We start from the raw sequence: 13,615 nt of genomic DNA on the forward strand, positions 1-13,615 counted from the left end.
CTTGTGCTTCACACCATGTGCACTTAACCCGCTGTGCTACCGCCCGCCCCCCCCCCCCGGACTGTTTCTATTCAATAAATAAAGACAATAAAATTTTTTAATGTTCTAATACAGCATAATGCTAATAAATAAACTAAGGGTCATAGGAATAGTTCACCAGTTGTGAGCCTGCCTTTCTGTGTGTCACCCGGCTTCAAGCCCTGGAACTATGTCAGAATACCACAGCACTGGGAGGCAGCTCCAGTGTGCTGTGGGGTTTCTTCCTGTCTTTCATTCTGTCTCTTTCTCTAAATGAAAAAATGAGAACTGGGACCCGTGAAATTGCACATGAGTGATGCCCCCAACTTGTCAAGCAAACAACTAGATAGTAAGTTTGTGTTGATAATTAAATTAGGTATTAGGCAGCAGTCTTAGATAAGAAGGCACTCCAAACAAAATTCATGTCTCTAGTGGACACTGGTAATTCAACACATTTTAGTATCAATAGGTCACTGTCTGGTGACGAAGACAATAGGCAATTGTAACAGTGTGATGGAGGAATAAAAACAGGACCACGGAAGATAGAAGCCAGATCTTAGGGGATGCCATTAGAGCCACGGGCAAAGTTAAATCTCAAGTATGACTAAAGGAAAAAGGGGGGTAAGGAAGGAGAGGGGATGTGCAAACGTCAACTTGGAAGGATGTCAGGTGTAAACATCTGCAGTAAGAGAGAGGAATCGGAGACTTTTTTTTTTTTTTTAATTTATTTTTTTTATTTAAGAAAGGATTAATTAACAAAACCATAGGGTAGGAGGGGTACAACTCCACACAATTCCCACCGCCCAATCTCCATATCCCACCCGCTCCCCCGATAGCTTTCCCATTCTCTATCCCTCTGGGGGCATGGACCCAGGGTCATTGAGGGTTGCAGAAGGTAGAAGGTCTGGCTTCTGTAATTGCTTCCTCGCTGAACATGGGCGTTGACTGGTCGGTCCATACTCCCAGTCTGCCTCTCTCTTTCCCCAGTAGGATGGGTCTCTGGGAAGCTGAGCTCCAGGACACATTGGTGGTGTCCTCAATCCAGGGAAGTCTGGCCGGCATCCTGATGACACCTGGAACCTGGTGAGGGTGATTTACTGGGTTTCTGTGGTCATTCTAGTCCTGTCTTGTTTTGGTCCGGGTGGTCTCCTTTGGTATTCCTAGTTGATCCGGGAGAGGAGAGGAGAGGAGAGAAAGCGATCTGCTGCTCGTAGCTCCACCTCCGGAAGTCGAATCTAGTCAACCGGAATCGGAGACTTTAAGTCATCCTCCCTGCCTGGATTTTGATGGTGTCATACCGAAATCATCACGGATGGTAGGTAACTATCGTACTAGCTGACTAGCGTAGGCCTATACCTACTGATGACTTAGTCTCTAATATCAAAAAAAAAAAAAAAAAAAAAAAGCTGGACCGTCGTAATGGAGTGAAGATGCTTGTGATTCACACTGGGAGGGATTGGTTTTACACCCAACATTAGCGGTGATACCAGCTGCGCCTCATTGGCCTTTCAAAGGGAAGCGCTTGAGTGATTGGCTGAGGAGTTGTCCACAGAACTGATTCCTTTGGCTGATTGGCTAATGGTGGCCTTAACTCCCGTCTTCCTCTCTCTTTCTCTCTCTCTCCTTTGCCGTGTGGGCCTGTTGCTTAGCAACCTACTTGCTTCTCTTTGCAACAGGCTACCGGCTTGCACCTGGGGAGCAAAGACGTCCATCTCACACTTAACACCTTTCACGCCCACTTCACGTACCATTAATCATGAGGTTGTCACAGGTGCTCCTGAAAGTCTGCTTTGAATGTGGGCGGTGGGTTGGTATTGAAGAAACACACTGAGGACAAAAAAAAAAAAAAAAGTGCCCATAATTTCCTTCTGGTGGTCCTCTTATTACAGAGGCAGAGAAGAAAAGAAAAACACTATATTTTGGACGTGTTCAACATTCTAGGACTCTAGAAAGCAAGCAACTTATTTCAGTGAACTATGTGTTAATTCGGGAGAGGCGGATAACCTTAGACACCTGACAGTGAACGGAGACATTTGCTTGACCCTTCGCTGCCTTATAATGCACAGCAGAGCCCATATTCTGCTAAAAAGAGATCTCCAAGAGTTGAAGACGAACAGTTACAAGGTGAGTGCATACTACCTAAGAGAGATAAGTTTTTCTGGGGTATGTTTTTTCCTTTCTTTTAAAATTTTTATTTATAAAAAGGAAACATTGACAAAACCATAGCATAAGAGGGGTACAACTCCACACAGTTCCCACCACCAGAACTCCGTATCCCATCCCCTCCCCTGATAGCTTTCCTATTCTTTATCCCTCTGGGAGTATGGACCCAGGGTCATTGTGGGGTGCAGAAGGTGGAAGGTCTGGCTTCTGTAATTGCTTCCCAGCTGAACATGGGTGCCGGCAGGTGGATCCCTACTCCCAGCCTGTCTCTGCCCACTTCTTTACTGTCACATGTGATGCTTCTCAACTTCTCCAGGACACTTCTTTGTCTCATGTGCCTTGTCAAGCAGTCTTATCTGTGTCTGTGCTGAATAGTTGATATAGTTTAAGTGCAGCAAGCAAGTAGAAAGACCTAAGGGGAGGAGAAAAAAGACAACATAAGGTACTTAATCAAATACATAAAGGAATACACCTAATTTTAATTTTTTTTTTTACCCTATACTCCCTAATTTTAATCTTAAATTGGCTGTTACCTTCCATAAGCCACAGTCCCATGTAGTCCCACTTGGGGTTTCCATACCTACAACTTATTTAAAACTTATGGCTGTTATTTCCTGTTTCCAAGAATCTACCTTAACTTCTGTGGAGTGAGAAAATATATAACACTCTCTCCAAACCAAGACATAAATATATCAGGAAGAGAGAATGTAAGGTTTTGTAAATTTATCACAAGTTGGCATTTAATATTCAAATGTCTGATATATCTGATTAAACAAATATTTTATTCGTTTATTTACTCCGTGTTTCTGCTTTTATTACGTTTTCATTTAAAGGGTATCAGTGCCTTTCCTGTGACTGACAATATGATGGAATGGGAAGCTAGTATTGAAGGGCTACAGAATACAATTTGTGAAGGTTTGTGTTGCTAAAGTTGATCAACTTATGTTTAAAAAAAAGTCTTTGGGGGAGAGTTGGGTGGTAGCGCAGTGGGTTAAGCGCAGGTGGCGCAAAGTGCAAAGATTGGCATAAGGATCCCGGTTCAAGCCCCCGGAGTCGCTACACAGGTGAAGCAGGTCTGCATGTGTCTGTCTTTCTCTGCCCCCCCCTCCTCTCTCCATTTCTCTCTGTCCTATCCAACAACAATGACATCAATAATAACTACAACAATGAAACAACAAGGACAACAAAAGGGAATAAATAATAAATATATAAAATTTTTAAAAAAGTCTTTGGGGGAGTAGGGTGATAGGGCAGCGGGTTAAGTACACATGGTGCAAAGCACAAGGACCCCCGTAAATATCCGAGTTTGAGGCTCCAGCTCCCCACCTGCAGGGAAGTCACTTTACAGGTGGTGAAGCAGGTCTGCAGGTGTCTGTCTTTCTCTCCCCCTCTCTGTCTTCCCCTCCTTTCTCCATTTCTCTCTGCCCTATCCAACAACGAAGACATCAATAATAATAACTACAACAATAAAAAAAACAAGGGCAACAAAAGGGAATAAATAAATAAGGTGTCCGGTGGTAGCACAGCAGGTTGAGCGCACATGGTGCAAAGCGCAAGGACTGGCGTAAGGAACAAGGGCAACAAGGGCAACAACAAGGGCAACAAAAGGGAAAAAATAGCCTCCAGGAGCAGTGGATTCGTAGTGCGGGCACCGAGCCTCAGTGATAACCCTGGAGGAAGAAAGAAAGAAAGAAAGAAAGAAAGAAAGAAAGAAAGAAAGAAAGAGAAGGAAGGAAGGAAGGAAGGAAGGAAGGAAGGAAGGAAGGAAGGAAGGAAGGAAGGAAGGGAGGAAGGAGAAAGTGTCTTGGGGCTGGGTGGTGACACATCTGCTAGAGTACAAACATTACAGTGCAGAGAGAACAGGTTCAAGCACCTGGTCCCCACCTGTAGGGGGAAAGCTTCATAAGTGGCGAAGTATTGTGGCAGGTATCTCTCCCTGGCTCTCTTTTTCTTTCCCTCTTAACTTCTCTCTGTTTCTATCCACAATAAATATATATATACATATATATATTTTTTAAAAGTATTTTATGATGACAGCCTGTTTTTATATGTATAATAAAGTCATATTATGTTATACAAGTTGTCTGTAATCCTAAAATAGTAATTTGGGCTCATCAGAAAACCATGAGAATTTAGTAAAAAAATGTTCATTTTTCTAATCATAGGATTATCCTACCAAGTGACAATACATTTCACATCAGAATACAATTTTGTCCCTCCTACTGTGAAATTCATAACGATTCCTTTTCATCCAAATGGTAAGCACCAAATGGAATTGTACTTGTCCCTATCATGTCTAGTAATGTATTTTTCATGTCTAGTAATGTATTTTTATTCATGTCTAGTAATGTATTTTTTTTTACTTTTTAAAATTTATTTTAAAAAGGAGACATTAACAAAACCATAGGATAAGAGGGGTACAACTCCACACAATTCCCACCACCAGATCTCCATATCCCATCCCCTCCCCTGATAGCTTTCCTATTCTCTATCCCTCTGGGAGTGTGGACCCAGGGTCATTGTGGGATGCAGAAGGTGGAAGGTCTGGCTTCTGTAATTGCTTCCCTGCTGAACATGGGTATTGACTGGTTGATCCATACTCCCAGTCTGCCTCTCTCTTTCCCTAGTGGGGTGGGTCTCTGGGCAAGTGGGGCTCCAGGACACACTGGTGGGGTCCTCAGTCCAGGGAAGTCTGGTCAGCATCATGATGGCATCTGGAACCTGGTGGCTGTAAAGAGTTAACATACAAAGCCAAACAAATTATTGAACTAGTAATGTATTTTTAACTTTATTTATTTATTGCCACCAGAGTTATCACTGGGTCTCAAAGCCTCCACTACAAATACATATCTCCCAGCAACCATTCCCTCCCACCCACCCGCACTTTTTTCATTTTTCCTTTTTCTTATCTATCCCCCCTCCCCAATTTTATTGGGAAGTTAATGGTTTACAATACAGCTATTGAGCCATGAGTAAAATTTCTCACCTCCATGTGTTGAGTGTCTGCAAAACATTCTCCCTCCCAGCTTAGGACCCCACAATTCCCCCAGACCCCTCTCTTCTAGTCCCTCCTTCCCCCAGAGTCCTTTTTCTTTTTTTTCTTCTCCCTCATCCTTGAAGGATCATTTGGCAAGACAGAGTGATTGTGACTGGCAATTTGTATCTTTTTTTTTTTTGGTTCCAGGGTTATTACTGGGGCCTGGGGCTTGGTGCCTGCATCAGAAATCCACTGCTCCTGGAGGCCTTTTTTCCCCCTCTTTTGTTGCCCTTATTGTTTAATTGTTGTGGTGGTTATTATTGTTGTTGTTATTTGCTGTCATTGTTGTTGGATAGGACAGAGAGAAATCAAGAGAGGAGGGGAAAACAGAGAGGGGGAGAGAAAGACAGACACCTGCAGACCTGCTTCACTGCTTGTGAAGTGACTCCCCTGCAGGTGGGGGGGGGGGGCGCAAACGGGGATCCTTACGCCACCTACTTCACGCAGCTTGCGCTTAACCCACTGCACTACCAACTGGCCCCCAATTTGTATCTCTTAATGCTGTGACTATGCCATTCCACTCCCTTCCTGCCTCCAGGGTCTGTCTGAAGAAAGCCTGCTGGTTCTACCTCTGTATGTCAGATTCTTCTTTTCCCTAGCAGCCTGCAATGTTTTTTCCTTGTCAATACTTTCAGATAGTTTCTCTATGACAGGTTTGGTGTGCGCTGTTTCAGATTCAAGAGTGTGGATTTTCGTTCAGCTTCCTGGATGACTGTTTTGAATATTGTTTTGAATATAATAAGTGTGGAAATTTTTCTGCTGTAGTTTATATGACTATGTTCTCTTCTCCTCTCTCCCTTCCCCCGGGTATTCCAGGAACTCACAGGTTAGATTTTCTGATGGGGTCTGCTATTTCACAGAGAATTGCTTTATTTTCCCTAAACCATTCCTTTCCAACTGCTTTGAACTCAGAGTGTATTGGTTGCACCTTCTAGTCCTTATATTCTCTCTCAGCCTGATTTAGTCCACTTACTAGGCCTCTTGACTCCATCCAAATTGTCCTTCATCTCCTATAGCTCTAGTTGGAGTTTTCTTTGTTTGTTTTACAACTCTTGGGTGAAATGATCTCTGAATTCTTGAATGTGTGTCTGTATGTTGTTTCGGTTTTTTTAAAAAAAAAATAAAAATATTGTTACTATCTTTATTTATTTATTGGATAGGGACAGTCAGAAGTCAAGAAGGAAGGGGGGAGAGCGAGGAGGAAAGACAGAGACACCTGCAGCATTGCTTACCACTCACAAAGATTCCCCCCGAAGGTAGGGACCTTGGGCTCAAACCCAGGTCCTTGTGCACTGTACCATGTGTGCTCAACCAGATATGCCACCACCTGGCCCCAGTTTAGATTCTTGAGTTTCCTTCATAATGAGGTTTCTGAGTTCTTTCTCCGACAATTTTCCAAGTCTTTGTGTATCTGATCATTTGCATTTTTTCCTGTAATCTGGTAGTTTCTAAGCTCACCCATTAAGCATATTTTTCTGTTGTTCAGCCAGCAAGTTGTAGCTATTTAATTTAATTTAATCTTCTCTCTCTCTCCTATCCAAAATAATAATAATAATTATAAATGTTTAAAAAATAATATTGGAAGGTTAGTCACTTAGATTAGCATTATTATTACCACTTGTTGATAACCTTTTCTTTAACCAATGAAGGTATCATTTCACTTTTCACATGCAATTAAAAAAAATTTTTTAATATTTATTTTATTTATTTTTCCCCCTTTGTTGCCCTTGTTGTTTTATTGTTGTAGTTATTATTGTTGTTGTTGTTGTTGTTGTTGTTGGATAGGACAGAGAGAAATGGAGAGAGGGAGGGGAAGACAGAGAGGAGGAGAGAAAGACAGACACCTGCAGACCTGCTTCACCACCTGTGAAGCGACTCCCCTGCAGGTGGGGAGCCGGGGTTCGAACCGGGATCCTTATGCCGGTCTTTGTGCTTTGCGCCACCTGCGCTTAGCCTGCTGTACTATAGCCCGACTCCCTCACATGCAATTTTAATATATAGCAGTATTTGTTTCTAAATTATCACTACTTTCTCTAATCTTGTGCCATACTGCAGTTATTATTGTGGTTTTAAAACAATATTATAAATAGAGCCTAGGCAGTGGTGTACCTGGTAAAGCACACATATAACCAAGAGCAAGGGTGTGGGTTTAAGACCCCCGCCCCCAGCCCCCACCTGCAAAGGGGAAGCTTCACAAGCAGTGAAGCAGTCAAGTGTTGCCGCATGTGTCTTTCTCTCTCCCTTTCTATCTCGCCCTTTCTGTCTCCCCCTTTCCGCTCAATTTTTTCTCTATCTCTATCAACAAAAGGAAAGGGGGGAAAATGACCACCAAGAGTAGTAGATTTGTCTTGCAGGCACTGAACCCCAACAATAATCCTTGTGGCAATAAAAACAATAGTAATAAGAAGAAGAACGTTATGACTAAACCAAAAACTTCTTTTGTCACCATTTCAAAACAGTTTCTATTTTACAATTGTTAGATTTTTTGTTTGACTATGTGTTTTTCTTATTGATTTATAAAAATTTTTACGCAAACACAAATATTTTTATTAATGATATACCTCATTTTTGAGGATTCATTCTATGCTATGTTTTCCTTTATTAAGTACTGCGTTGAATTCTGTTCCCTGAAAGTGACTGCCTTAATCAAATTCCCATTTCACATCTGAGGAAAGAGAGACCCATCGAGGGAAAGTCACACAGCTGATAAGCAGGGAAGCAGAGATTCAAATGTATACATGCTTGGCACCAAACCTAATGTTCTAAACAGCTACATGTACTCGTTCTCATATTTATTGCAAATAGTATTCCGCATTTATCATTTGTTTTCCAGGTTTCCTATAGTGTTTATAAGTTTAATCACATTATCATATATTCCAATATCAACTCTTTATTTTAATACAGTAGACACACATTCCGGTCAGCCCTGCATTGACTTCTTGGATAACCCTAAAATATGGTCTACAAGATATACATTGGGCAGTATTCTACTTGCCCTACAGGTAAGAGCAGATTAACAGTGATCTCTTTCCTTCTTTTAACTATCTGCCTGCAGTCCAGGAGGTGGTGTAATGAATATAGCACTAGACTCTGGAGCGTGAGGCCCCAAGTTTGCTCCTCTGCATCATGTGTACTTCGCCCTCTCCCTCTCCCTCTCCCTCCCTCTCCCTCTCCCTCCCTCTCCCCCTCTCTCTCTCTCTCTCTCTATCTCCCCCCTCTCTCTCTCTCTTCCTCCCTCTCCCTTGCTCATGTTTCTCATTAGTAAGTATATGAAGTCTTTAAAAATATCTGTAATCACCTCAATTATTCCAAATCAAGTCATAAAATATACAACACATATTTAAATGTTTAAAGAATAGGAGTGTGCTTGTTTAAATCAGTAACGTTTCTACATTCAGACGGTACATTGGAACTTGAATTATAGAAAGACTTATTTTTTTAATGACATTCGTGTTGAGAGCCCTGAGCCACCAAGGACACAGTTATTCAAGAGAAGAAAAGGAAGGTTTCAGCCCTAGAAATAAAGTTCTAGTTTTTCTTTCGCCTCCTAATTTAAGTTTTCACGTTGAATAGGCCTTTCTTTTTTGCTTTCTACATAGCGGTGACTCATATGACTGCAGTTCAGTTTGTTTCTAATGACTCCAGCTATTTGCTCGTTCACAAGTTTTAGTGTCAAGCCCAGCCAGGATTTCTTCCATCCTGAAGACAGACATTTGTTTATAGAATTTCCTTTTTACTTTCATGCCTCAGAGTTGTATTATTCCTAATCCTAAAAGAAAGCCCCTTCTAACCTGATACTAACATAGATACGTAATTTATTGAAGAATGAAATAAAATACATAAATTCCAGGGCTGGCAAGAGAGTTCACTTGGCTAGTGTGCAGCCTTGGCCATGCACACAACCCAGGTCTGAACCAAGCAACTAGGCAACCAGGCCTGTATCATACTGAAGAAAACTTAAGTGCTTGCAGAAGCCAGACCTTCCACCTTCTGCTCCCCATCATGATTCTGGGTCTATACTCCCAGAGGGATAAAGATTAGGGAAACTTCCAATGGAGGGGAGAGGATATGGAACTCTGGTGGGGGGAATTGTGTGGAGTTGTACTCCTCTTATCCCACAATCTTGTTGATCTTTATTAAATCACTAATGAAAGTCGGAGGGAAAAAATGAAAAAAAACAAAAAACTTTAGTGTTGTGTTATCTTCCTGTTTCTCTGTCTATATGTATTCTTACTCTCTGAGTTAGAGTGGTGAAGCCTAGTGATGACACAAATAAATACATTTTCAGAGGTATTGCTTTTTTAGTCACTCACATCTGACCAATAATAGTCTATGTATTGGGTTTACTTCTCATTAACAATACCTGGATAAACTGTCAAGTTTTGATATCTGGAACACTTACAGAATAAAATCTCATGACCTCACTCTACTTTCTCAGTAATCTAAAATGATAGTAGAATTCTACTTCTCCCACTTGCTAATTTCTAGTCATCAAATCGAACTTACCACTTGAAAAATATTCAATTAACCCATGCTACTGTAGATCAGCAATAAGAAAAAACTATAAAATGTCAGTAGATGGCAAAGTTGTCCTTGGCTATTCAAATTTATTTAAAAAAAAGAAAAGAAATAAAAACATCCATCCATATAACAAGATTTTTAAGAGAGTGAAAAAAGAGAATCACTGATAATCACAAGGAAAAACCCTTACAGACAATAACACCTCCTTTGATTATTTCCCTTGTTTCTTTTTTCAAATACAGTTTCACTTATATGTGTTTATTTTCATAAGAGAGAGACCAGTTCACTGCTTAGTTCTGGCATATGGTGATGCCGGAGATTGAACCTCAGACCTTTAGGTCTTCAGGCATGAAAGTCTGGGGCTCTACCACTAGACTGTTTCCCTGGCCCTCTCCTGTGTCTCTCTTTAAAATCTTTTAGTTCTGTGTTCACTATAGGGTTAAGCTGAATTTTATGACCTGGCATATGGACTATTTTTCCTCACACCTGGACTATAGACTCTGTCTAACACCATTCTTCTATCATCATGCTTTTCTGCGCTCACAGCACTTGACTTGGTGGTTCTGGTTTAAAAGCATTTATTGAGTTCTACTCTCTAAAGCTATGTATGAATGCAAGAATTTGGAACCATTCAGTTCCCTCATCTTAGTGGCAACCCATTTATCTTCCTTCTTCCTCAGCTTGTCTGGGAAGTAACTAACTGCTCACATTGTAAGAGTCAGGCCAGCTGAATCCTGCTCTGGGATGTCTGTCCTTAATTTCCTTTTCAGGTGGGAATTAATGGCTTTTGTTATGAGGAAGGAACCCATTGACCCTGTCCCAGTGAATGACACCAGAGCACTATAGTGTGGCATTGTACACACTCTTACCTTATCTGTCTTTCCCTATTGAACTACAAGTTGTTTTTGTTGTTGTTGTTTTTTTTAACAAAGGGCTTTTTTTCTTCTTCTTTTTCCTCCAGGGATATTGCTGGGGCTTGGTGCCTGCACTATGAATCCACTGCTCCTGGAGGCCATTTTTTCCCATTTTGTTGCCCTTATTGTTGTTATTGATGTTGTTGTTGGATAGGACAGAGAGAAATTGGGAGAGGACTGGAAGACAGAGAGGGGGAGAGAACGACAGACACCTGCAGACCTGCTTCACTGCTTGTGAAGTAACCCCTCCCCCCGTAGGTGGGGAGCCCAGGCTCAAACCCAGATCCTTACACTGGCCCTTGCACTTTGCGCCATGTGTGCTTAACCCACTGCGCTACCGCCCGACCCCCTTGAACTACAAGTTCTTCAAGGTCATGAAACGGGCACAGTTCTTTGATCTCCTGGAACAAGCACAAGACAGTACTGGTATTGTCATAAAAAAAAAAAATAAGATAAAAAAAAAAACCACAAATGAAGGCATGAACTAAAGCTTTTACAACATTGCAATTGTGGCTCGTGCCTATATAATATTAGCCTATTACTTTTCAGAAACATCACTTTTTTTTTCCACCAGGGTTATTCATTTATTTTTATTACTGATTTAATAATGATGGACAAGACTGTAGGATAAGAGGGTTACAATTCCATAGAATTCCCACCACCAGATTTCCATATCCCATCCCCTCCATTGGAAGTTTCGCTAATCTTTATCCCTCTGGGAGTATGGACCCAGGATCATTATGGGTTGCAGAAGGTAGGAGGTCTGGTTTCTGGAATTGCTTCTCTGCTGGACATGGGCGTTGACATGTGGTTCCATATCCCCAGCCTGTTTCTATCTTTCCCTAGTGGGGCAGGGCTCTGGGGAGATGGGTTTCCAGACACCTTGGTGAGGTCATCTGCCCAGGAAAGTCAGGTTGGCACCAGTCATGGTAGCAACTGCAACTTGGTGGCAGAGGGCAGAGTAGTGGAGCTGAACTTCAGACTGTCCACCGATGCCAGGCATGGGCTGTCAACCCTTCAGCTTCACCAGGAGTATTGCCAAGCCTGGTGCCACCACTATGAATCCTCCAGTCCCTGCAGCTGATTTTTCCTTTTATACTTTTTTCCTAATTTTTATTAAATAAGATAGAAATTGAGGTGGGTCGAGCGGTAGCGCAGTGGGTAAAGCGCATGTGGCACCAAGCACAAGGACCAGAGTAAGGATCCCGGTTCGAGCCCCCGGCTCCCCACCTGCAGGGGAGTCGTTTCACAGGCGGTGAAGCAGGTCTGCAGGTGTCTGTCTTTCTCTCCCCCTCTCTGTCTTCCCCTCCTCTCTCCATTTCTCTCTGTCTTATCCAACAACGAACGACATCAACATCAACAACAACAATAATAACTACAACAAGGCTACAACAACAAGGGCAACAAAAGGGGGGGGGGATATGGCCTCCAGGAGCAGAGGATTCATGGTGCAGGCACTGAGCCCCAGCAATAACCTTGGAGGGGAAAAAAAAAGATAAAAATTGAGAGAGGACAGGGAGATAGGGAGGGAGAGAGAGAGAGAGAGAGAGAGACACCTGCAGGTGGTGAAACGGATCCCCGAAACTTCACATTATTATCCCAGGTAATTTCCATGAATACTTTAATGACAAATAGAACTCTGAAGGTCTTCTACCCAGTAGAACTTTCTAGACTGATGAGAAATTCAGCATCCGCTCTGGCTTTTGTAGTAGCCACTAGTCGCTTGTAGCTGCTAAAGATGGAGTCACCTGTCACCACTTGAAATGTGGTTAGTGGGGGGCGGGGGCGTCCAAATAGCTCCCCTAGATGGTGCACCTGTTTTGCCTCTCATGCCGCCCAGATTGGGGCCAGACCTCACTGCAGTGAAGGAGGTTCAGTGCTGTGCTGTCTTTTCCTTGCTCTGCACCTCTGTATCTCTGCTCTCTCTCTTACTATCATTCTGTTTCTATCTGAAAAAGTCAGCTTGGAGCAATGAAGCTTTTCTTATGAAAAAAAGGAAGGAAAAAAAGAAAAAGAAAGGAGGGGGGTGGGCGATAGCACAGTGGGTTTACATGGTGGAAAGTGTAAGGACCTGCGTAAGGGTCCCAGTTCAAGCCCCCAGTTTCCCACCTGCAGGGGAGTCGCTTCACAGGTGGTGAAGCAGGTCTGCAGGTGTCAATCTTTCTCTTCCCCTCTCTGTCTTCCCCTCCTCTTTCCAGTTCTCTCTGTCCTAACCAACAACAACAGCTATAACAACAATAACAACTACAGCAAGGGCAACCAAATGAGAAAAATGACCTCCAGGAGCAGTGGATTCGTAGTGCAGGCACCAAGCCCCAGCAGTGGGTAGTATAACTACAGGTCTGAAGTGGGTTTTTTGTTTGTTTTATTTTCAGTAATTTGAATTGGAATCCTCACACATTACTGAAATATACTAGAATAGATAGTACAAGCGTTGGCCATAATTTTAACTATATTCTTTTAAAAAAAATTTTTATATTTTTTTGTTTATTGAATAGAGACAGCCAGAAATCTAAAGGGAAGGGGGTAAGATAGAGAGAGAGACACCTACAGCCCTGCTTCACCACTTGCAAAGCTTCTCCCTGTAGGTGGGGACTTGGGGCTAGAACCAGGGTCCTTGCACATTGTAGCACATATGCTCAACCAGGTGTGCCACCACCCAATCTCAATTTTAACTATATGCTTTTGACTATTGAATGAGTCACATAATTATTACACTGTTATTCACAATGGGTGGCAATGAAGATGATGTTTAAAATATTCTAAATTTGGGCCTAGGAGGTAACTGGGCAGTGGAATACAGGACTCACATGTGTGAGGTTCCAGGTTTGACCTCAGGGACCACATGGGCCAGCTCTGATCACTCTCTGTCTCTCTTTCTCTGTCTTATAGGGTCATAAATATTCATAACAGATGAAGGAAGAGAATTCTATAGGTGATAGAGAGGCCAGAGCACCACTCT

At 42.3% G+C, this 13,615-nt stretch overlaps 1 protein-coding gene across 1 annotated transcript in view; it reads left to right on the forward strand.

Moving 5' to 3' along the window:
- The first annotated feature begins 1,356 nt into the window (after nt 1-1,356).
- Nucleotides 1,357-13,615, forward strand: part of UBE2U (ubiquitin conjugating enzyme E2 U) — a 46,819-nt gene continuing 34,560 nt past the window's right edge. Inside the window, exons 1-4 of the mRNA XM_060204957.1 lie at nt 1,357-2,142; nt 3,015-3,096; nt 4,347-4,439; nt 8,123-8,220. Of these exons, the coding sequence (XP_060060940.1) occupies nt 2,077-2,142; nt 3,015-3,096; nt 4,347-4,439; nt 8,123-8,220 (339 nt within the window). The 5' untranslated portion in view covers nt 1,357-2,076. The remainder of the gene's footprint in view (nt 2,143-3,014; nt 3,097-4,346; nt 4,440-8,122; nt 8,221-13,615) is intronic.

Source organism: Erinaceus europaeus, chromosome 13, assembly GCF_950295315.1.
Source record: "Erinaceus europaeus chromosome 13, mEriEur2.1, whole genome shotgun sequence".
NCBI lineage: Eukaryota > Metazoa > Chordata > Mammalia > Eulipotyphla > Erinaceidae > Erinaceus > Erinaceus europaeus.